The following is a 24,503-nucleotide window of genomic DNA, read 5'->3' as shown; positions in this document are numbered from 1 at the left end:
CCCTGACTTTCTACTGAAGGACCATGAAAGTGAGCTGCAGGGAACCAGAAAGTCTCGGAGAGATAGTGGAGAGTTGGGAATGAGGTGGTGTAGGAACTCCTGGTCTTACATGTGTGATCTGACTCTAAACAACATACCAAAGGTTCTCAGAACTGACCTACTGGCTAGTCAATCCATTTGTATGGGTTGTGCCCAGGTTCAGATTGGTCATTGGCTGGCACACACACACAGGACAAAACCTAATCTCAGTGCCAGAATCAAAAGAATCACCATCCACAGAAGGCAGGTCAGAACTTAAGGCCTGAACCTAACCAGTCTGCTAAGACAAAAAAATTAACATTCCCTTTATGACTGAAACAAGACCCAGGGTCTAACAATGTAATATTCAAAATATCTAGGACACAATATAAAATGACTTGGCAGACAAAGAACTAGGAAAATCTCAACCCATAAGGGAAAAAATGCCAACCCTGAGATGACACAGGTGTTGGAATTATCAAATAAGGCAGCTATGAAAAGTGTTCAGTCACTCTATTGTGTCTGACTTTCTGTGACCCTTTGGACTGTAGCCTACCAGGCTCCTCTCTGTACATGGGATTCTCCAGGCAAGAATACTAGAGTGGGTTGGCATTTCCTTCTCCAGGGGATCTTCCCGACCCAGGGATTGAACCTGGGTTTCCTGCACTGCAGGTGGACTCTTTACTGTCTGAGCCCCCAGGGAAGCTCCAAGGCTTCCTTCCTTATATACAGCCAGGATATAAGAGCAGTCTTCCGAAGAACAGAAAAGAGTCTCAGCAAAAAAAATGGAGTCAAACCTAATGGGAATTTTAGGACTGAAAAATATAAAACTGAGATTGAAAAAGGTGAATCTTTTCCTCAATGTGAAATGCAACTAGAAGACAAACAGTTTTCTGTTTTTCAAGAAATGGAAATATAATTCACCATAGAGGGCACATTTGGGCAAAATGAGACCACGCATGCAACTCCACCCCAAAACTACAAACCCCAAGTGCAAGCTTTTACTGCTCAAGGCCCAGTACCTTCTTGCTTTCCAGAGATCACTTCTGCCTGAGACTGAGAAAAGAGGAAGTCAAACTCCAGAGGTAAATCTTTCACTAGATCAGCCAAGATAGCCAACTGCTTCCTGCAAGAAAGAACAACAACAAAAAAAGCCCTAAGAGTTAATGGTTAAACTCTCTTCTCACAAACAGCCTCAACTTGACCTTCTACTTAGCCTTATTAGACCCCACTGTTCACTGACCCAAGCCACTTGATCCCTGCTTCTGTTTGGTAGCCCCTTCAATTTCAAAGTCTTAAAATTACTCAAAAGCATAGCCTCCCTCTTAAAAGGCAATATGGTAAGAGTAATACTTATCTTTTATATAATGCTACAATTCAAATAGTATTAAAAGATGAGACTATGGTTCTATGCCTCTCACAGGCTAAGTATGGAAAAGCTGCAGGAAACTGGAGCACAGTTTCATAATCTATAAAATAAATGTAATTATGCTATTCCTAACCACCATGAAAGGAGGCTGCTAAATTGAGGAACACACTCTCATCCTCAGATCTTACACAATACAGAAACACATCACCACACAGGAAGAAGACTTTGGCCCACAAGTTTTTATATGATCCTTTACATAAACTCCTAAATTTCCTTTTCTATATTTCAAGGGTTGATTTTGTTTTCATAAAAATCTTATCAATTGGAAAAGCCAGAGCAGGATCAAAATCCAAAAGTCATAATTTGAGGATGATACTTGAAGCTTAGTATCTACAGGGCCATTCTGTCCTCTAAAGTTTTATGTTATTAGTATGATCAGGTAAGGACAAGCAAAGAAACAAAGCTAGAAGTAATAATATGAATCTAGAGATAATGCTGGTTAAAAATAAGAGTAATTATCTTGGATTTTAAAAATTATTCATTACAAAAATATTCTGCTGGTTATACTGGTTGTCAGCATGGCTTGGTAAAGAATGTTATTAGACCTTGAAAGTGAAAATTACACTTAAAGTAATAATCTTCCAAGATAATGTCAAGTATAGTTTCTAAAAAAAACTCGTTATATACAATAAATTTTTAAGATAAAAATTTCATAGGGGGAACAAGAAATGCTATTTTTGCCATTCTTACTGAATATGTTTCAGTAAGCATACCCAGAGAATATACCAAAGAATACCCAAATACCCAAAGAAGAGGGCTTGCTGGTCTGGTGATGATATTGAAGAATGGGCACCAACACACTCTGCTGTTTGAAATGTACATTACTGGTACCATATTTCTAAAGGGTGATCTGGGACTACGTATCAAAATTTTTAATGTGTTTAAACCTTTGACCTAATAACTATTGTACTACAGCTGTTGCAATAAAGTCATCAGACAAGAATACAAAGAGGAAAAGTACTGCAGCATTACTTATAACAGTGAAAAACTGGAAATAATCTAACGGTATACACATCAGTAGTGACTAGCTAACCAATTTATGGTACATTCATACAATGTTATAGCATACAGATGTTAAAAGAAACGAGGTCAATTTCTATCTACGTGTATTGACATGACAAGATTTTGAGTTCCAACAGGTTAGAAAACAGTATACATAATATTTGCCCAATTTATGTTAATAAACAAAATACTCTTCATGTATTTCACAGGATAGGACAGAACGTTGATTTTCTAAAATTCAATACTGCTTCTTTATTTAAGAAAAAAAAATCTATGGCAAAATGTTGACAACTGCTACAGCTGGGTGGTAAGTAAATGGGGACTCACTACACTGTTCCCTCTACTTGTATATATATTTGAAATTTCCCATAATCAAGTTTTTTTTCCTCATCACTTTACAATTTTCTTACAATATCACTTTGTAATTCCTTAAAGCTATTTCTATTACAAAATAAAAAGGCAGTAGAATAAATTCTATTAGTGTAAGTCTTTGGCAAAGAAATAAAACATACTGCTAATAAGTCCAAAATACAGTCCAGGTGATCCACCCCCATTTTGAATATTTCTCACAGATACTAATAAGTAACAAAGCATTAATTATATAAAACAGGTTCTTGCAGTGATTGTTACACTTATGTCAACAACTATAGCTACCTTAGAGGTTTCATAAGCCCAGGATAGATCTAGGCATTATTAAAAGAGGTGATCAAAAACAAGTTAAAGGTAAGTTCTTTAAAAATCCTTAAGACAAAATAAATATTAATATTCAGAGCTCTATGATGACAGAGAACATCTTAGACAAATGGGGTGGAGCTAACAGTTGGTTTTGTTTAAACAGAAACTTCTCTGACAGAGGAAATGATGGACAGTGCCAGGAGATGGGGCAATCCTCTCCTTTGCTCCCCTTTGCTCAGAAAATGTGGCCAAATCTTCGCCCTGTTGGTTGGCTCTGCCTCTCTGACCTCTGAGTCAGCTTTTTCTCTGGCCCTCCAACCTCCTTCCTGGTTTGTGAAACCTCAGTCCATTCACAGAACCCCTGATGTGGCACCACCTGTGTCATCCATGCTCTCCTCAGGGTTTGTAAAATTCTGAATGGTGGTGGTGGTGTTGAGTCGCTCAGTTGTATCCGATTCTTTTGCAATCCATGGACTGCCAGGCTCCTCTGTCTATGGGAATTCCCAGGCAAGAATACTGGAATGGATTGCCATATCCTCCCCTCCAGGGGATTTCCCCAACCCAGGGATCGAACCCACATCTCCTGCACTGGCAGGTGGGTTCTTTACCACTGAGGCACCTGGAAAATCACCTGGGAAGAATGATGTATTACTTCTGTCAAAGACAAAAATTCTAAATTGCATGTGCATGCAGTATGATAGTGATTTTGTAGAAGTTACACACAGATGCACAGATACAAAGGAATAGAACAAGATGAAACAGTTTTGATAAGACAGTAGAATAATAACTTTTTGTTTTGCTTTTAAAATTTAATGATGTTAGGTTCTAGCAATAACATCATAAATTTCAGTTTTAAAAATAAGTAAAAACAAACAAAAAAATTAAAACCAAAATGTTTGTGAAAATAAGGAGCTAGAAGGCCTTTAAGGATGACAAATGGCTTCTCAACAGTAAACCAGAGAGTAAACCAGTAACTCTGTCTGAGCAGCAGGAAAGCAGGGCACTGAGAGTTCTGACAGACACTGTATTGTGTGGCATGTCTGGCACAAGCAGAATGGAGCCCTACACATATGACAGAGGTGTGCATTGCTGTTGGCCAAATATACAAAATGAAGTTCTGTGGAAAGGGAACTGCTAATTATCAAGGAAAAATATTTAAGCTAATAAAAAGTGCTGATGACTATGAGACTGTGGACATTCCAGAAGGAAGGATGCTCAAGGTAAGGGAGCTCATTCCTACCCCAAGACCACAGTCAGTGTAGAGGGGTCAGGGAGGTGTCAAAGGGGAGAAATCACAAACAAGGAGGGATCGGACCTAAGTATAGCCGCTGGCCTCTTCCTTTTCCTCCTCCTCTAGGATTAGGTGGCAAAATGCCAGGCTAAACTGCCAAGGTCATCTGGAAAAAACTTACCTGACAAGTGATGAAAAACCTGGTATCAAGCCGTGGAGACCGAGTTTGCAGGCAGCACCAGCTGTCACCAGGGAGCCAGGCAAAGTTACAGAGAAAACTCAAATCTTACCAGAGCCCTCCTACTAGCCCCCAGGTACCCAGTCCCTCAGGTGACCTTCCTACCACCCTTGTGAAATTATGCTCCTCCTCTGGGCTTCGCTGGTGCCTAAGATGGCGAAGAATCTGCCTGCAGTGCAGGAGACCCACGTTCGATCCCCAGGTCAGGAAAATCCCCTGGAAAAGGAAATGGCAACCCACTCCAGTATTCTTGCCTAGGAAACCCCATGGACAGAGGAGCCTGGTGGACTACAGTCCATGGGGTCACAAACAGTTGGACGTGACTGAGCGACTAACACTTTCACTTTCTAGGTGCTAGATAATGATCCAAATTTATCACCATCACCGCTGCTCCTAACCCTTAATCAAAACTAAAAATCATTACAGCCATCTCAAATAGATATTGATCCCAAAGAAGCATATGCCATGGATGTGTGATCAACTGATTGTGAAATAACAGGTTGTAGGACTGGCTCTGCTCTATTTTGAGCAAGAAATCTTTTAGTGCCACCTGTCAACTCTGTGTGATGTACCCACATCCCGCCTTCAGATCAGGGAAGCACAGAGAATCATGCATGAAACTGCACTTTCAACTCTCGTGCCACCACCCTCCTGTCTCACCTCTCGGGAAGAAGCCTCATGCCCGCTGTGCAGAGGATGTAAAGGGGGGTCTCCTTGTGCTTCCTCACAGGCACATGAGCAGCAGCAAAGCTCAGCAGAGGACGAAGATAATCGCTGGCATGTTCTGGAGTGTCTGCCATCGCAGAGATTCCTTAAGTAAGATAAAATACTTTCATTAAAGAGTAGATCACAGAGACTCAGAAGACTGATACCCCATAAGGTTCTGTTTAGGTCCTCATCATTTATTTATTTCCTAACAGTAGGGCAACAATGAATCCCTCCTATTATCCAGAATCTCCAGAAGAAAAGGATAGCTTTCTTTCTCCCTCTTCTCTTCTCTCCTCTCATTTCTGCAGCAGATAAAAGAGATCAACCATGATATAAATTCCATTCAGTACCTGGCTTGATTTTTTTAACCACTGGTTGGCTGTTTCGGTCTCTCATCTGTTTGATGTCCAATAAGTCATGAGGATTCCCATTATGTCTTGGCCAGAAATAAACAAAAATCCGAGAGCCACTGCTGCCACAGTCCACAACAAGTCCATAATTCAGATCTGGGTCTTCAGTGTCAGTAGCTTCAAGATCTCCTACTCGAGCCAAATACCTAAGCCGGGCAGAAAGAGGAACTAGTGTTAAGCGAATAGCACCACCACTTAATTCTTCTGTTCATGAGTCTTCATTAAGGGGCTACATGTGCCAAGCACATGGGACTACACATCCTAACAAAGGAATGAAACAATATCGACCATATTTACTGATGTACATGATGCAACAGTTGGTTTACACTGAAATTACATAACTAAAAGTTTGGGAGTAGTTCTGAAACTGGCCAGGGTAGCAAATCTTTTACTAAGCATTAAAGGGTTTCTAGGCCTGAGTAAATACTGAGCCACTAAATTGGAGGGTGGTTTGCTTTGCACACTAGATAACTAAGGCAATCCTAATTTCGTTTCTATTTATCTATCCTTTCTGTATATAGACATGAAGAATATGGCAGAATGATACCTGACTGACAGCAGGAAGATGGAACAAGTAAAGATGCTACCATCAAAACCCCAAGGTTTGAGTCTCAGCTCTAGCACTTTCCATACTTTGAGACCATCAGGAAATTACTTAACTTCTCTCAGGTAGTTTCCTCATCTGGGAAATCTGGGTAGTTGGGAGTCTGTACCCTCAGAGAGGCGATGGTTATTAAGCAGTTAGCAGCTGCTGTGCCACTACCCCTGCTCTTACTGTTACACGGTAACGATAGGGAGAACTAGCAGAAGATGCTCTGGGAGAAAGGGCTGAAAAGTTCAGAAAGAAAAGAAGGCTACAAGCTGGTAATATCCTTCTTCTGAGTGATGAGGCTTCAGTAAATATTAAAGTCAAAAAATTAAATAAATATTAAAGTTTCCTCAGAGTGTGAGGGGCTAAAAAGTACAAACATCACTGATGATGTCTTTCAAAGGTTTAATCTGAAGAGGAGACCAGTGAGAATGGCTTTTAGCTTATTACTCAAAAAAGGAGAGCTCTTTCTTGGTGCTAATATACAAGGCATGGTAGGCAGACTAAAACTGTGTCTTCTAGATTCTTTGAAATTTGAATAAATACTACTATAGATTGAGCTAATAATTGAATGAATACCTTGAAAGGAATACTGTGAATTTTTCCAAGTAATATCACCCCCTCCCCCAGAACAATCATATTTGTGTTTACTGGTGACTTCACATTGCTACACAAAGTTCCTTATTTTGGACAGAAAAGCAAACTTGATGAAAAGAAGACCATGTAGAAACAGTTCAAAAATCAAAAAAGTAGGGCTGAGTACCTTTCCTATTCTAAAACGCAAAATGCATTTTTTTTAAAAAGGGAGGAACATACATTTGAGCTTGTGTGCTAAGTTGCTTCAGCTATGTCTGACTCCATAGGGTCGCAAAGAGTCGGACATGACTGAAGCAACTTAGCACAAATGCACATAATCCTGTAAATTACTGCATCAGATAGGGTCAGGGAGAACTTTTTTTCTGGATCTGATATGAGAGTGAGTTGTGGGAAGTGAAGCAGATGGTAAAAATCTGTTTCACACTAGAAAGTTTACAGTCCTAAAGATTCCGTTCCACCACAAACTTCCCCATTCTAATCAAATTACTGGGCTGCAATGGGCTCACAATCCACCAAACAATTCTTAACAGGTCACTTCTATCACAGGAAAGTTGGGCAGACATCTGGGTGCCACAGACAGAAAAGAAACAGGCAAGATAATTGATGCCCCAAATGACTTCATTTCTCATCAGCAATTCTATTTCACAGATCTTTACCTGCTTTCCTTCTCTGAAAACCACTTTCTACTTCACTTTGACAAGATTCTGTATCCTGTCCCCTCCTGCTTAATGAATAACTTTCCCCAGTACATTGGTTCTCAAAATTTGTTGGCTCAGGACCCCTTTTTACAGTCTTAAAACTAGTGAACTCCAAAGAGCTTTTGCATACATGGGTTACATCCATCTACATATACCATGTTAGAAAATAAAACAGGACATTTAAAATATTTATTAATTTAGACAATCAGTTCAATTCAGTTCAGTCGCTCAGTTGTGTCTGACTCTTTGCGACCCCAAAGAGCACACAGCACGCCAGGCCTCCCTGTCCATCACCAACTCCCAAAGTTTATTCAAACTCATGTCCATCGAGTCAGTGATGCCATCCAGTCATCTCATCCTCTGTCATCCCCTTCTCTTCCTGCCCCCAATCCTTCCCAGCATCAGGGTCTTTTCCAATGAGTCAACTGTTCGCATGAGGTGGTCAAAGTATTGGAGTTTCAGCTTCAGCATTAGTCCTTCCAATAAACACCCAGGTTTGATCTCCTTTAGGATGGACTGGTTGGATCTCCTTGCAGTCCAAGGGACTCTCAAGAGTCTTCTCCAACACCACAGTTCAAAAGCACCATTCTTTGGCGCTCAGCTTTCTTCACCATCCAACTCTCACATCCATACATGACTACTGGAAAAACCACAGCCTTGACTAGACGGATCTTTGTTGGCAAAGTAATGTCTCTGCTTTTTAATATGCTATCTACGTTGGTCATAACTTTCCTTCCAAGGAGTAAGCGTCTTTTAATTTCATGGCTGCAATCACCATCTGCAGTGATTTTGGAGCCCAAAAAAATAAAGTCTGACACTGTTTCCACTGTTTCCCCATCTATTTCCCATGAAGTGATAGTAAACTCATTACATATTAACAAATTTTATGAAAAACAACTATTTTCTAAACCAAAAATCTAGAAGTGTGGTAGTGTTTTAAAGTTTTGCAAATCTCTTTAGTGTCTGAATTAAGAGAAGATAGCTAGATTTTCATATTTATTTCTGTATTCAACCTGTTACAATAAGTTGTCTTGACTGAAGCATGTGAAGAATGACAGAGGATAAGATGATTGGATGGCATCATCAACTTGATGGACATGAGTTTGAGCAAGCCCCGGGAGTTGGTGATGAACAGGGAAGCCTGGCATGCTGCAGTCCATGGGGTCGCAAAGAGTCGGACATGACTGAGCAACTGAACTAAACTGACTGATAGGAAGAAAAATCAAGCTTCACATAATGTTGCTGGAAAAGGGAACAGTACTTCAATAGCCTTTTTAGATTACTGTGGATATTCTCCTTTGACACTACACTGAAAGTTGACAAGTGGAGTTTCTTAAAGGTTGGTGGCAATGTGGAATCTAAACTCTAAGAACTTTTCATACTGTTACATTAAAATGCACTGGTCTATCTTTCACTTTAAATTGCTTTTACTCATGCATGATGTTGTCACATCATATACTGAAAACTACTGGTTCATTGAGTTATGCAAATCTTAACATTGACATATTTCGTTCTACTAAAAAATGACATACTTTCATTAATATCACTTCCAATTTTATTAAAAAAAAGTCTTTGAAGTATTGGGAAGCAATACTTCTGAAGCATTGGGAAACACACCCACAGTGGCAGAAACAAATATCCCAAACTTCTACTTTTCACTTAAAAGTTCAAATTTTATCATTGGCAGTAAATACTGATAGTAATTTTCTGTAAAGTGATAGGTTTTTACTTCATTCATTTTCAAGAAAATGTCTTACAAAACACCCATGTCTGAAATTCATGGTTGTTCTGACAGTTATTCTTTCAAGTGAAAAATAGTATGATAAAAGCAGGGCTGTGTTCAGCTCACAACTCAAACAACTGCATTAAGTGCTTTTCCTTGAGACAACCTGCATATATAGCGAAGTGCTTAATGCATATTTCCCATTTTGTCACACAGAACATTAAAACGATATTCTTAAGTGGAACTTGACTTTTCTTCCCATTGCAATTGTGTGACAGTGAAGATACCATAATTACTGGTTTAATTTGTTACTCTATCTTGATTTGTGCTAAAGCACTAGCAGTTCTACCCAACATTGTTTTTGTGTCATCACTGTAAATGTCAACTCAGCAAAAAAAAAACAAATACTATCACCACAGCCAAAAGGTAGAAGCAACTTAGATGTCCATGATAGATGAATGAATAAACAACATGTGCTATATACATACAATGGAATACAATTCAGCCTTAAAAAAAAAGAAAGAAATCCTGTCACATGCTACAACATGAGTGAACCTTGAGAACGTCATGCTAAGTGAAATATGTCAGTCACAAAAGACAAACACTATATAATTCCACTTATAAGAAATATGAAAAATAAGCAAATTCACACAATCAAAAAATAGAATAGTGGTTACCAGGGGCTAAAATTAGGGAAAAAATTAGGGTTGTTGTCTAATGAGTATAGAGTTTCAGATTTGCAAGATGAAAAAGTTCTGGAGATTGGCTGCATAACAAGGTGAAGATATTTAACACTTAGAAACAAGATGATAAATTGTGTTATGCATTTTTAAAACACAATTGGCTGCATAACAATATGAAGATTAACACTTAAAAACAATTAAGATGATAAATTGTGTTATGCAATTTTTTAAACACAACCTTAGTATTTTTATCAAAATAGTTTTGGCCTCACAGACCCCCTAAAAGTGTCTCAGAGACTCCCAAGGGTCACTTAAGAGCCGCTACTTGAACACAACCTTCTTTCTTTTTTTTTTTTTTTTTAATTTTTTATTTTTCAGTGGGTTTTGTCATACATTGATATGAATCAGCCATAGAATTACACGAATTCCCCATCCTGGTCCCCCATCCCACCTCCCTCTCCACCCGATTCCTCTGGGTCTTCCCAGCCCACCAGGCCCGAACACTTGACTCATGCTTCCCACCTGGGCTGGTGATCTGTTTCACCACAGATAATATACATGCTGTTCTTTCGAAACATCCCACCCTCACCTTCTCCCGCAGAGTTCAAAAGTCTGTTCTGTACTTCTGCATCTCTTCTTCTGCCCTGCATATAGGGCCATCATTACCATCTTTCTAAATTCCGTATATATGTGTTAGTATACTATAATGTTCTTTATCTTTCTGGCTTACTTCACTCTGTATAATGGGCTCCAGTTTCATCCATCTCATTAGAACTGATTCAAATGAATTCTTTTTAACGGCTGCGTAATATTCCATGGTGTATATGTACCACAGCTTCCTTATCCATTCAACTGCTGATGGGCATCTAGGTTGCTTCCATGTCCTGGCTATTATAAACAGTGCTGTGATGAACACTGGGGTGCACGTGTCTCTTTCAGATCTGGATTCCTCAGTGTGTATGCCCAGAAGTGGGATTGCTGGGTCATATGGCAGTTCTATTTCCAGTTTTTTAAGAAATCTCCACACTGTTCTCCATAGTGGCTGTACTAGTTTGCATTCCCACCAACAGTGTAAGAGGGTTCCCTTTTCTCCACACCCTCTCCAGCATTTATTGCTTGTAGACTTTTGGATAGCAGCCATCCTGACTGGTGTGTAATGGTACCTCATTGTGGTTTTGATTTGCATTTCTCTGATAATGAGTGATGTGGAGCATCTTTTCATGTGTTTCTTAGCCATCTGTATGTCTTCTTTGGAGAAATGTCTGTTTAGTTCTTTGGCCCATTTTTTGATTGGGTCATTTATTTTTCTGGAATTGAGCTTCAGGAGTTACAACCTTCTTTCTAACAAACATTCGTCTGTTTTTCTTCCTATTCCTTCCCTTCCCTTCTTTGACATGGTTTCAGTTCTTAAGGAGCCTCCACTCAACAATGCCGATGCTTGGAATATTCACAATGACCTGAAAAGGCGTCCTCCTTCTGTTCTAACAGGGAGTGTCATTATTCTCTTTAAGCAATTTGCTTATATTTCAGGCTGAGCCCTAAGATTTCTTTCCTATTTGTTTGCTCCACCTCTCCATTTAGATTCTGTTTCTCAAGAGTGAGTACATTAACTGCATGCCCCAACACAGTCAGAATGTTCCTCACGTTTCTCCAATACGTATCAATCAATACTGACTGGCTAGGGCCTAGAGCTCACAATATGAAGCTGCTGGTCTATTAACAATTCACCTAGGTCTTTGTATAGCTACAGTCAAAATCAGTTGGTCTCTTTCTTAGAAAATTTCAGTGGCTTTCCAAAGCATCCTATCATCCTCTTTGGTTCCTGTCACAATAAGAAACCTTACAACTCTAATTTGGGTACAACTAAACTTTGCTTTCTTTTCTCTTAAAAGTCGCCATGTGTGCATTGGCAGAAAAATGTCAGCTGACACTACAAGGAAGAAAGACAGGACCAGAGGGCATTTATGTTATACTTTCCACTTGAATCTCTAATCAGTGGCTGCAGAAGTTTCTATGTTTCTCATCTTCCATACAGATGAGTAACTGAAGAAAAATTCTTCCCTTTGGCTTGAAGTAATAGTATCATCTCTTTCTGGAATTCTGACCTCTTATGACCTATTCAGGCTTCTTAGAAGCCCTTCCTCATCTAGGCTCCTAGCAAAGATGCATCGCTGGTCCTTTCTTGGATATTTTCATTTCTGATTTGCAATACTAGACTTACTCATCATGATTAATTACTTGCATTGCTGGATCCTCCTGCTTTGCTGATGCTGCACTAACTCAATCCCTAAAGAGGACTTAAAGCCCAAGAGAAAAATTCCAAAAGCTTTGGAATCCCTCATACCCACTGTCCCAGGAGAGATCCAATTTACCATCACATGCACTTACTCCCACTTCAAACCCACATACCCTCTCTATATGAGAAGCATGATTTCCCTCCGGTCACTGCTGAGTCAGTGAAAAGAAAGATACCCACATATACATCACCCATGGTAGAACTGGAAGACAATTGGCTTTTCGCTGCCATTATCATCAAAACATTAACAGCATTAGAGCAATAACTGACCAAGCCATTAGCTTACAAAATCAACACAAATTATACCACTTCTAGAGTTCAAAAAGTACTCAGTAACATGCCAAAAGTTCACTAAAGTGGCCCCCATTAGCATGGAGCTACCAACTCTTTGATGAATTGTCATCATCTCAACTCTGTTCAAGGCTCGAAACCAAATATGACATTATAGCCAAAGTAGCTGTGCATGACTGATGATAGTACTACATGCCCAGAAAAGCATCTTGTAAGGTTACTACTTATTTCCTAACAAGATTAATCAGAGCAGTCAGAAACATTTATAATTTAAAGCTCTGCTTATAATGAACACCATTAAGGACAAGCAAATGAATAAATGCATAAAAATGTCTTCCATTTCACCAACAAAATCTCTGAATTGCTCCACTATACATTAGAACCCTTAACTTCATCTGTATATTTGTTTACCATTTTTATTCTAACCATAAGTAAAGGCTCCTTTTCACTTGCTTTAAACAGAATTAAAACTCCTAAGGAAGGCCACTATTGAGCCAGTTACTGACACAGAAGCTCTCACTCAGTAATTCCCAGGTAGCAAAGGAACATGACGGCACCTTTCAACAGCTACCAAAGACATTCTTCAGAACAATAAGCCAGACAAAAATTTCCCCACTAATAAAGACAGTAGTGGAGATACCAAAAAGTTGTTGTTGCTTAGTTGGTAAGTCATGTCCAACTCTTTTATGACTCTATGGACTCTATGGAGCCTGCTAGGCTCCTCTGTCCATGGGGTTCTCCTGGCAAGAATACCGGAGTGGATTGCCATTTCCTTCTACAGGGGATCTTCTCAACCCAGGGATTGAACCTGGGTTTCCTGCTTGGCAGGCAGATTCTTTACCACTGAGCCACCTGGGAAGCCCTACCAAAAAATGAACATCATTAAACATTAAGGTGAAAAAGAAATGTACTGACTACAACAGTTCACTGTTTGTCTTGCACATTATACATGTATACATGCTAAAAAGAATCCCTTAAACTAAAAATTATTAATATATTTTCACAATTTACCAGCATCCAGGGCTAGCACATTCCAGAACTTTCTGACCTGGAGGAAATATTTCCCATCTGAACTGTCTGATAGGATAGCTACAAGCCACACATGGCCAATGAAACCTGCAATGTGACAAGTGCAAAGAAGGAACTGTGCAGACAGTATTTGTTAAGTAAGTGAATAGACGAACGAATCAGCCACCACAAAGTCAGTCTGATGAAGTTGTTGGAGCACATATTATATGGCACATGCTAGATAAATAGTTGACTAAAACAAATCTAGCAAAAAATATTCTTAAAGATAGCTTTGCTGTGCACGTCAGGGGAGGACAAAGGGTATATGAGAAATCTTTGCAATTGTGCTCAATTTAGCTGTGAACCTAAAAATGGTCTAAAAAATAAAGTTTATTTTTGAAGCATAAATCAAAAAATAGCTCTGGATTCAAACCTTACTAACACTCATCAATCTCTAAATTTACCTTTTTCTAAGTTCTAGTTCTGATGTAAACCTCCTGCTTTCTCCTTCAGCAGCAATAGGAATACATGTTTATATAACAACAATTCTTTGGTTTTGATATTGAGGGAAAACCCCCATTCATGCTTCTAAAATTTGGGGCCATATTACCACCAAAGTGATATGCTAGGTTCCACCAATGACTGAAAAAATTCAAATTAAAACAATTTTCAATATGATTTGAAAAAATTCAAATTAAAATATTTTTCCCAATTTAAATTGGAAAAAATGACTATTAAAAGTATGTGATATAAAAACCATAACTACAAGTCCTTGTCCTAATTTTTTATAAGGTATTGAACTTAAGTGATGGGTATTTTCCTCAATTCCTAGTTATTTGCTTAATCATTTTATCATCAGTTAATGCTCACTGGTGCCTAACAGTAACAGCCACCACAAAAAATAAATTCTGGAAGAAAAATTTTAAATGGAGTTAGTGCTGCCCCTTACCTTCATTTACCTTCATTGTATATTTGCAGGGCAGAAAACAGAGAACAGAAAAAAATCAAGATTATTTCAAATAATACTAATAAGACTAACATCTGCAATGCACACCAGGCAGTCCTAGGTGATTTTCTTTTTTAATCCAAATGACAAGGCAGGCATTTTTTACCTCTACTTTATACTTGAAGAAATGAGATACCAGAGTTCAACACCTGTCTAAGGTCACTTAACTAGAAAATGATGGGCTGATTAACTCTATAATCAACCCTCTTTCCCTATACCACCAATGCCATGTTCCCAGATAAATATAACTGAACTGTAGAGCAATGCTTCCCAACTTAGGCTGCATATTAGAATCACCTTGTGAAAGGTCCAGTTATTTGTATTTTTTAAAGGTCCACAAGTGATTCAGGGGCTTCCCTGTTGGCACAGATGGTAAAGAATCCACCAGCAATGCAGGAGACTGGGTTCAATCCCTAGGTTGGGAAGATCCCCTGGAGAAGGAAATGGCTACCCACTCTAGTATTCTTGCCTGGAGAATCCCATGGACAGAGGAGCCTGGCGGTCTACAGTCCATGGGGTCAAAAAGAGTGGGACATGGCTAAGTGACTAACACACTTTTCTCATAGAATTGAATACCACTATAGAAATGGTCTTTAGAAAATCTGAGTTATTGAGTCTACTTTATTTTTTAACAAATTTCCTCTCTCCTGCCTACTGTCAGGATGTCAGTGTATCATTAATTACTGTCATCAGTGTGTCCACATCTAATGACCACCATACCCTTCCCACTACCACCATTCTAACTGGCTATTACCGGCTATGTCTGAGACAAGAGAGAACCAAGCTAATTAAAACAGTATGGACATGTACACAGTAGTATATTTTAAATGGATAACCAAAAAGGACCCACTGTATAGGACAGAAAACTCTGCTCCATAATATGTAACAACCTAAATGGAAAAAGAATTTGAGAAGAATAGATACATGTATATGTATAACTGAATCACTTTACACCTGAACTAACACAGCATTGTTAATCAAACTACACTCTAAAAATAAAAAGTTAAAAAAACAAAAATACAGTTTGGAAAACAAAAGCAAAGAGGCTGTATCTGAGAGCCTAACTTATCAGTACAGTATGCAAGCTCCCAGTACATGAACTTAGTGACATCAAATCTGGTTACTCATAAGCTTCTTCCGGTTAATCTCTGCTTTTTAATTTTATTCCTGATTCTTGACTATGTACAGTCCCTGATTCTTTGTTCCTGATTCTACACAGTTAAACTATTATCGCATTGGGAAACAATTATTCCTTCACATCTGCCTTCCTACCTAGATTACAAGCTCCATGAGTTCAGGGGCCACGTTTTATTCACCTTTGTACTCTAGTGTCTAGCTCAGCGTCTCACATGCTGCAAGCTCTCAACAGATGTTTGTTTCCTAAATGCCTCCTATAGGCAGACATGAGTGAAGTTTAAGGACACATGGTAATTTGTGGCCACATGCAAACAAGCTTTCAGCAAGGAACAAGGAGCTCTAAGGCTATACAGCAGCTGGCTGCTTCGCCAGAGATTACAGAGTGTAAAGATTTTATTAAGGGTGTGAGGATTTTGTTAAGTCACTACACAGGCACAGTCTGAGTGTTCCTTAGCTCTGGGGCTAACTTGCTTCAGTTAATTCAGCATAAGTATTTACTGAATCTGGCCACCTGAGTTTAGTAGGAGGTGAGAACTATCAGATCACTCTACCTCCAATGAGTCCCTCGAATTCATTTTTTTCTCTCCATCATCATTACTGCCACCCAAATCTAGGCCATCATCATCATCTCTCTATTGGAGTATTCCAATTTATTCTCCATAATACCACCAAAGTGACCTTTTCTTAAAAAGCAGTTCTGATCACATCACTCTTCAAGTTTTTCAAAGCCTTCCTTCTACCCTTAAGATAATGTCTGCTAAGTCGCTTCAGTCGTGTCCAACTCTGGGTGACCCCATAGACGGCAGCCCACCAGGCTCCCCCATCCCTGGGATTCTCCAGGCAAGAACACTGGAGTGGGTTGCCATTTCCTTCTCCAATGCATCAAAGTGAAAAGTACCAACACTACACTACTTTAAATACAACTAACAAGACCGCAACAAAAACTCAAATCTAATCGTAAAATACATTAATATTAAGATAATGTCTAAACCCCCTAAAATGGCTTAACACACCCAGTCTGATCTGCCCCTGTAGCTGTACAGATCACCACTCACTGCCTAGTAGTCCTTACCCAAGCCATATTATCCTATAAATAAGTCCATAATTAGACCATGCTATGTTCCAGTGAGAAACTCTGCTCAGGTATGTCAAGAAAATCTCAATAAGCATTTAAAACACCCAAATTATGGACTGAGTTTTCTAAAGCTAACAGTTTCCTCAAGATCAACTGTTAATAACTCTGTCATGGATCTAAAGAAGTGTTTCCTTTTTGAAAAGGAAGAGAGAAAAATACAAAGCAATACTGTTACTGGAGGAGGAAAGCTGAAAACAAACTTCTTGAAAACAAAGCACCAAAGTCTCCATGCCATGGTTCCTATCACTCGGCACATAGTGGCCAGTCAGTAAATGTTTGCTGAATGTTTTAACGAATGAGTGACTAAAGTGAATAGGAAATGACAAATTCTGGGGACAGAACCACCCCGAAATATTAAGGGGAGGATGCATGTGTCCCAATTCTGACCAAAAAAGACTCAAGGAAAGAGTTGGTGGAGGTTTCCAGGAAGGGTCTTCATTCTTTTAAGAGAGCGTGGAAAGACCTGTTTCTCTCCTACAGGACACGAGTGAGTGCGGGTAGCCCTGGCTGCTGTTACACAACCACTTAGCATGCTGACAAAACGGGCAACTGAGACAGAGACTCCCATCCTGAGAGTCAGCGTTGAATTTGTGGTCCTTCTACCCCTGAACTTCTCATTATGTGAGCCAATAAACATTCTTATTCTTTAAGTCAGTCTGACTGTCACTTGTAGCCCAAAGCCTCCTAATTGATCCTTTCTGGGAAGCAGTAAGGAGAAAATCATGTTGCAGATGATGAACACAACATATTAGCATTTCGTTCTGTAACCTAACCAGAAACTAATCTTTATAAAAGAGCAAAATTGGGATTTTCCTGATGGTCCAGCAGCTTAGATTCTACACCCCAATGCAGGGGAAGACGGTTCGATCTCTGGTTAGGGAACTGGATCCCACATGCTGCAACGAAGACCCAGTGTAGCTGAGTAGAATAAAATAAACTAAAAAAATAAAAAATAGCAAAATAACTGTTTTAAAGGAATACAGATCTTCTATGCACTGGTAAGCTATATCAAACAAAAGCTATATTAAATAATTCCAAATGTATTTTCTATGAAAAAAGGTATTCAACTTTCATGGAACTAACAGTAAGTTAGACTTACAGAAGAAAATACTAATGAATTGGAAGGCACAGCAGTATAAAATATCCAGAAAAACACAGAGAGAAAAAAAGACTGGGGGGGGTGCAAATAGAACATAAGTGGGCTGTGAGAAAATGTTACGTGACTCAACATATGTCACTGGAGACACGAAAGGAAAAGTGAGAGAGTATAGAAAAATATTTGAAGAAATAATATTAAAATTTTTCCAAATTTGATTAAAAATGATAAATCCATAGATCCAAGAATAAACAAATCACAAACATAAGAATCATGAAGAAAACTAAACCAAAGTCCATTACAATCAAATTGTTTAAAACCAGTGATAAAGAGAAAAACTTAAATGCAGCCAGAGGAAGACATATTACATACAGAGAGAACAAAGAGAAAAATGACAACAAAGCTCTCCTAAGACAAGCCAGAGGACAGTGATGCATCATCTGTAAAGTAAAGTAAGCAAAAAAAAAAGATCAACCTAGAGTTCCATACTCAGTGGATATTTCTTTTAAAGGGAAAGCAAGATGAAGACTTTTCCAGTCATATAAAAGTTGAAAGAATTCACCAACCACAGATTCATACTACTAGAAATGTTAAAGGAAAACCATTAGGCAAAAGGAAAATGATACCAAATGGAAATATGAAATCTACACAAAGGCATGAAGAGGCCCAGTAATGGTAAATATACAAACCTTTTTTTCTTATTTTTAAAAACCTCTTTAAAAAATAATTGAATGCCTAAAGCAAAAATAATAATGTATGGTAGAGCTTATAACATGTAGAAGAAGTAAGAAGTATGACAACAATAGCACCAAGGTCAAGGAGAAAGAGAAGAATGAAAGTACACTGTTGTTAAGTTTTTACACTGTGTGAAGAGGTATAATATTACTTGAAGTAGTAAATTTAAAATGCATATTCTAAGCCTTAAACCATAAAGCAACTACTGAAAAAACAAAAAACAGAATTATATCTAACAAAACAACAAAGGAGATAAAACGGAATCATTAAAAATGTATTCAAAAAAAGGGGGGTGGGGTAAAGAGGAAAGACAAACAAAGAACAGATGTGACAAGCAGAAAACAAATAGCAAGATAGATCAAACCCTGAAGATAACTGATTAATGTAAAAACCTGAATAGCCCACATAAAAGGCACACATTGTCAGACTGGGTAAGAAGACTCAACTAAACTCTGCCTACAAGAAGCACACTTGGAAAAAAAAAAAAAAAGCAGCACACTTGAAACATAACAAAAAAAAAGGCTAAAACTAAATGAATGAAAAAACATCTATCATGCTAACACTAATCACAAGAAAGCTGAAACTGCCATAGAAATACCACGCTAGTAGATTTCAGAGCAAAGAATATAATCAGAGATAAAGAGTCATTTAATAACCATAAAAGGGTCAAGTCATCAACAGTACGTAACAATTGTAAACATTTATGCACCCAGTAAGTCAGTCCACCAAAACAAGGAAAGAGAAACACACCTTTAATGGTTAAAAGGTAGCATTAGCATTTCTCAATCAGAACCGAACATTACCGAAATAGGGATTAAGATCTTTTAATGTAGTAAGTGGCATGCAATTTTAACTAAAAGTGCAGTATTCCCCAGTATAAGAGTCAAAGAGTCAAAGGTGGTTGTTGTTCAGTCTCCAAATTGTGTCCAACTCTTTGTGGGGTACCCCATGGACTGCAGCACCCCAGGCTTCCCTGTCTTTCACTATCTTCCGGGAGTTCACTGAAATTTGTGTCCATTGAGTCAGTGATGCTATCTAACCAACTCATCCTAAGGTAGCAGTATGTTAAACAGCTTATCAAAATATTTATGACTTCACTGCCAAAGCTGGTCAAAGCAATGTAAAGGTGACTCACCTTTCATATTGCCTATCTCTTGGTGATGAAGCACCCCAATGTCGAAAGTCCATGATTAACATAAGTAAAAGGAGACAGGATATGAAGAAGAGTCCTAGGAATGCTACCCGCTGCCGGGGAAATGGGCTCACTGTGGGCACAGTGAAGTACCAGGAGGCTGGACAGAGGAAGGAAAAACTGATCCTGAAATAAGACAAACATTAGTAAGAAAAGTCTCTACAACTGAGTGCTAAAAATGATTTTAAAGCTGGATTAAAGCCCTTCCTAATAAAGGCAAATAATTTATGCCACCAGAAGTCTAAATGTTCATTTAGCCTCAAAGTTTAGGAAAGGACCTATATGGTTCCTGGAACTTTTGCTATATAAACTAAAAAGACCTTCTCTGCTCTTTTTCCAGAGTCTGTCTGCACTTTGGGGTGAAATTCAAACAACTAACTTCATGTTAATGAAAAGATCACCAGTCTCCCTGTGCAAACTCATATAACATTGAAGAATCAGAGCACTTGCAACGGTCCCACCAAGGATACTGTCAAAAAGACAGAAGAGACAGAAAATTCATTAACTGATTTTTAAAACTATTTTAATGGGTAACATATGCACACAGAAAGAAAAAAAAATCAGTTTAAAGGATATGTAGTGGAGAGTGAGTCTTGTGCCTTAACCCCTCATTTCCCTCTCAGAGGCAACCACTATTACCCAGGGATATTCTGTGTGTGTGTGTGTGTGTGTGTGTGTGAGAGGCAACCACTATTATCCAGGGATATTCTGTGTGTGTGTGTGTGTGTGTGTGTGTGTGTGTGTGTGTGTGTCAGAGGCAACCACTATTATCCAGGGATATTCTCTGTGTGTGTGTGTGTGTGTGTGTCTATGTGTGTGTCAGAGGCAACCACTATTACCCAGGGATATTCTCTGTGTGTGTGTGTGTGTGTGTCTATGTGTGTGTCAGAGGCAACCACTATTACCCAGGGATATTCTGTGTGTGTGTGTCTCAGTCAGTGTTTGTGTGTATGTGTGTGTCCTTCACTTAGTCGTGTCTGACTCTTTGCAATCCCATGGACTTTATGCAAACACAAGAATAAACACATGCCATCAAGGTAATATATCTGCGTGTGTGTATCTCCACTCCTTCGGTTTTACATCAGTAGGTATAATGTCCTGCATCTTTCTCCATTTATTCTATCTGACAACTGTCTCATTTGCTACAAGTTGATCCACACATCCACATAAATCTTTTCTGAAACCTTCAGGGTATTATAATGTATGAATAAGTGTATTCAACTGTGAAGTCCACTTTTCATACTAACTCAAAAGGACCTCAGTCTGTTTTCAAAGTTCATTACAAAACAAAATTTTTTGTGTGTTTGTGTTTTTGTTTAACTTCCTCAAGGGGCACCTAGCCTCACTCAAGTGGAAATCTGAAAGAACATTACAACCTAGTAGCACTTATTAGAACAGAGCAAGCACTCACATGCAGCCCTAGAGCAAACCTCACTTATAACAATCTCCCAAGGCCTCTCGATCTGCCTGCCAGCCCCCAACTGAGCTTCCAGCAGAGGATAAAGTGTGCAATCTTACCTAGCCATGGGTTCCCTTCAGTGGTCTCAATGCCTGTCACCTCCTTTTCCTTTTCCCTTGAAAAGGTGGTCTCCTCGTCCTCGGCATCTCCTAAGTCTGCAGCCTGGAAAGAGTTGGTTGGGTTTCAGGTTCATCTCCAGCAGTGCCCACGAGACTATACCCCCCTTCCCCATCACGAGAAGCCATGGCGCCCACCCACTCTCCGGGCTCCCACTACAGATGCGTTTGCTCTTGTTCCTGGGGCTCAGCGGTCCCTACCGCGGCTCCCTGGAAGCTGGGTGTTCTAGAGGGCCGGCGACGTCCTCGAGGAACCCCCCGTCCCCAGGTGGCGGGGATGGGAGTTCCTCTTCCCCTAGGCAACCCTTCCGGCCCCACAGCCTTCCCGTGCTCACACTCACCGGTCGAACCGCCAGCCAGCTCCCTCAGCTCCGTTCTGCTAGGTCCAGTGGCGCTCCCAGCAGCTTCTAACCGAGCCGGAAGGAGGCCCGGGCAGCCGGCGGCGCCACGTCCCCAAGGAAACCGCAGAGAGCCAATGACTGACAGGGGACCCGCGGAGACGAGCGGCGGGCAAACCAGCTCCGTCGGCCGCACGTCGGTCCTCCAGGGTAGCCAATCCCCTAGAACGCTCGGCCTTAATGCCCGCCCCGGGATTTCGTGCGCGTCCAATCCGGAAGGGTGTCGAATGGGGCTCCGCCTGGATGGGCCGGCGGGGGCTGACAGTGGGAGAGGTACCAAACTGAGCCCAGGTACCCAGCGGCTGTTGCCCTCTCGGTGGCGAGAGTTCTCTGCTGGGCTCCTTCTCTGAGGCTGTTTTCGGGACAGAGCGGCTCGCCTTTTTGGGGAGTGGGGGTGGGTGGGGGAAGGTTAGGAGCCGGGGGTTCGCGACAGAAGTGCATTCCTTGCCTGCAGCCAATCAGAGGTTTTGTGTCCGCAAACCCTGCTGTCCAGAACGGCAGTTCTCCCTACAGTCTCTCAAACATGCCCCGAATTCCCTGTCTTGTCCCGTGAGAAAAAAACATAAGTTGGGGACAATGACGACTACATCGAAGCACTTATACCCATTCATTCAACATTCAGTGAATGTCTACTGTGAGCCAGACATTACGAGCGGTTGTGTCCCTGACCTCCCGGACCTTACGGTGATACACACAAGGATAATGTTTCCTGAATGTTGCTTTTCTGCCATGGTTATATCAGGGGTTCCTCTCATTTCCAGGAGGGAGCCGCTTGGACAGGATGAAATCCAAGTCCTTACAAACGTGGCACACATGGCCGTCCACGACCTGCCCATGCAGCCTCTTCCACTGCTCACCTCCCTTTTTATGCTCCAGTCGCACACCTCTGGTTTCTGCCTCCTCCACCTCTCGCCTCCACCTGCCTTGATCCTCTTTGCCAGATGAACTCAGCCTCGTCCCCTACCCTCGATTTAAGGGTCACTTTCCCTAAGAGCCTTACTTGATCTACACCTCCTTTATAGATGCCTACTGTTTCACCTGGGCTTCCCTGGTGGCTCAGAGGTTAAAGCGTCTGCCCGCAATGTAGGAGACCTGGGTTCCATCCCTGGGTTGGGAAGATCCCCCGGAGAAGGACCTGGCAACCCACTCCAGTATTCTTGCCTGGAGAATCCCATGGACAGAGGAGCCTGGTGGGCTACAGGCCACAGGGTCACAAAAGAGTGGGACACAACTGAGTGACTTCACTTTCATTGTTTCATTTACCACGTTGAGTTAGTTATATTTATGTATGTATCTATCCCAATAGACAGGATATCCTTGAGGGCAAGGACTATCTGCTTCCACAGCAATGTTGGACACTGCCTGGCACACAAAATATGATTCATATATGACAAAAAAGTGAATGAATGACTGTGGGAATAAATGAAGACCACCCAAATGAGAACAAAGAGGCTATTCTATGCCTGATTAAACAAGGCAGTCATTCACTATCACTTGGCATCTGGAGAGAACTAAAGACTGTCAGGGGAGTGGGAAAGTTTAAGGTAGAAAAACAAAAAGGGAAGATTTCATGTATGCACTGATTTGAGAATACTGGTGTGGGGAAGCTGGAGGCAGGCTCACTAGAAGTATGGCATCTTATGTGATTGTTTTGGTGGCGCATATTTGACTTTCTCCAGTTTGTCCTGAGTTGGAAGAGCAAAAATTGGGGAGGCTGACAGTCACTGACCAGTCATAAGAATTCTGGGCTGATTGCTGCAGAGATCGATTGCTGGGCTGATTGTTGATTGTGGGTCAGAGTTTTAATTGTCATATGTGTTCTGACCGTTATCCAGTTTGTATATTCAGTCTCTTGTGACTGTTTCTTTTTTCCTCCATTACCCTCCCAACCTGGTTGAGTTTCCTAGCTTGCTTCAATTCTCACCTTTCTTCTTTGTCCCTCAATCCTTACTCCACTTTAAGTGTTATATTTTATCCAGGCCCCCAGAAACTACATTGAGTAGAATAGTTGTGTAAAGTTAGGATTAATCACAAAAATATACAAATGCCAAGTAGTTTTTTTTTTATTCTAGAGCCCAGTTTGGTGCCTGGAAAAAGGTAGATGTGGGAAAAATTCAACAAATGTTTTGGCTTTTTTCTTTTTTAATCCTTGAAGTTACCTACTAACTATGCAGTTATAAATCTAATCTATGTATGTTTCAAATTCCAGTGTTCCACTAAATGAGTGTTTTTGAGCAGAAATAAAATTCCTATTTCTGTTTTAAACTGTACTTAATGTATATGGCTGATGAACTATTAGAACTTGTTGGTGCATTCAAACATCTTCTAATTTACATTTCATAACTACTGTTACAAAACAGAAAAGAGAACTTCCCTGGTGGTCCAGTGGTTAAGAATCTGCCTACCAATGCAGGGTACAGGGCTTCAATCCCTGGTCTGGGAAGTTTCCACATGCCGCAGGACAACTGAGCCTGTCTGCCACAGTTACTGAGCCCTCAGGCTCTAGAGCCCGTGCTCTGCAACATCTGCAACAACAGAAGCCGTCTCAGTGAGAAGCCTGCTCACCGTAACTAGAGATTAACCCCCACCCACCGCAACTACAGTGAAGGCAATGGCACCCCACTCCAGTACTC

General features: G+C 40.3%; 1 protein-coding gene across 2 annotated transcripts in view; it reads right to left on the bottom strand.

Moving 5' to 3' along the window:
- The window catches only part of ENTPD7 (ectonucleoside triphosphate diphosphohydrolase 7), a 35,598-nt gene extending 13,679 nt beyond the window's left edge, over positions 1 to 21,919 (bottom strand). For both annotated transcript variants that reach the window (XM_065923077.1, XM_065923076.1), the window contains exons 1-6: positions 21,814 to 21,919; positions 21,416 to 21,518; positions 19,841 to 20,023; positions 5,652 to 5,857; positions 5,254 to 5,404; positions 1,041 to 1,144 (exon numbers count right to left, since the gene is read on the bottom strand). In XM_065923077.1, coding sequence (XP_065779149.1) covers positions 1,041 to 1,144; positions 5,254 to 5,404; positions 5,652 to 5,857; positions 19,841 to 20,023; positions 21,416 to 21,423 — 652 coding nt within the window. In that variant the 5' untranslated portion in view covers positions 21,424 to 21,518; positions 21,814 to 21,919. The remainder of the gene's footprint in view (positions 1 to 1,040; positions 1,145 to 5,253; positions 5,405 to 5,651; positions 5,858 to 19,840; positions 20,024 to 21,415; positions 21,519 to 21,813) is intronic.
- Between the last annotated feature and the right edge of the window lie 2,584 nt (positions 21,920 to 24,503).

Source organism: Muntiacus reevesi, chromosome 2 (genome assembly GCF_963930625.1).
Source record: "Muntiacus reevesi chromosome 2, mMunRee1.1, whole genome shotgun sequence".
Classification (NCBI taxonomy): domain Eukaryota; kingdom Metazoa; phylum Chordata; class Mammalia; order Artiodactyla; family Cervidae; genus Muntiacus; species Muntiacus reevesi.
Note: the sequence above shows the minus strand (reverse complement) of the source record. Positions and strands in the feature narration are given on the sequence as shown.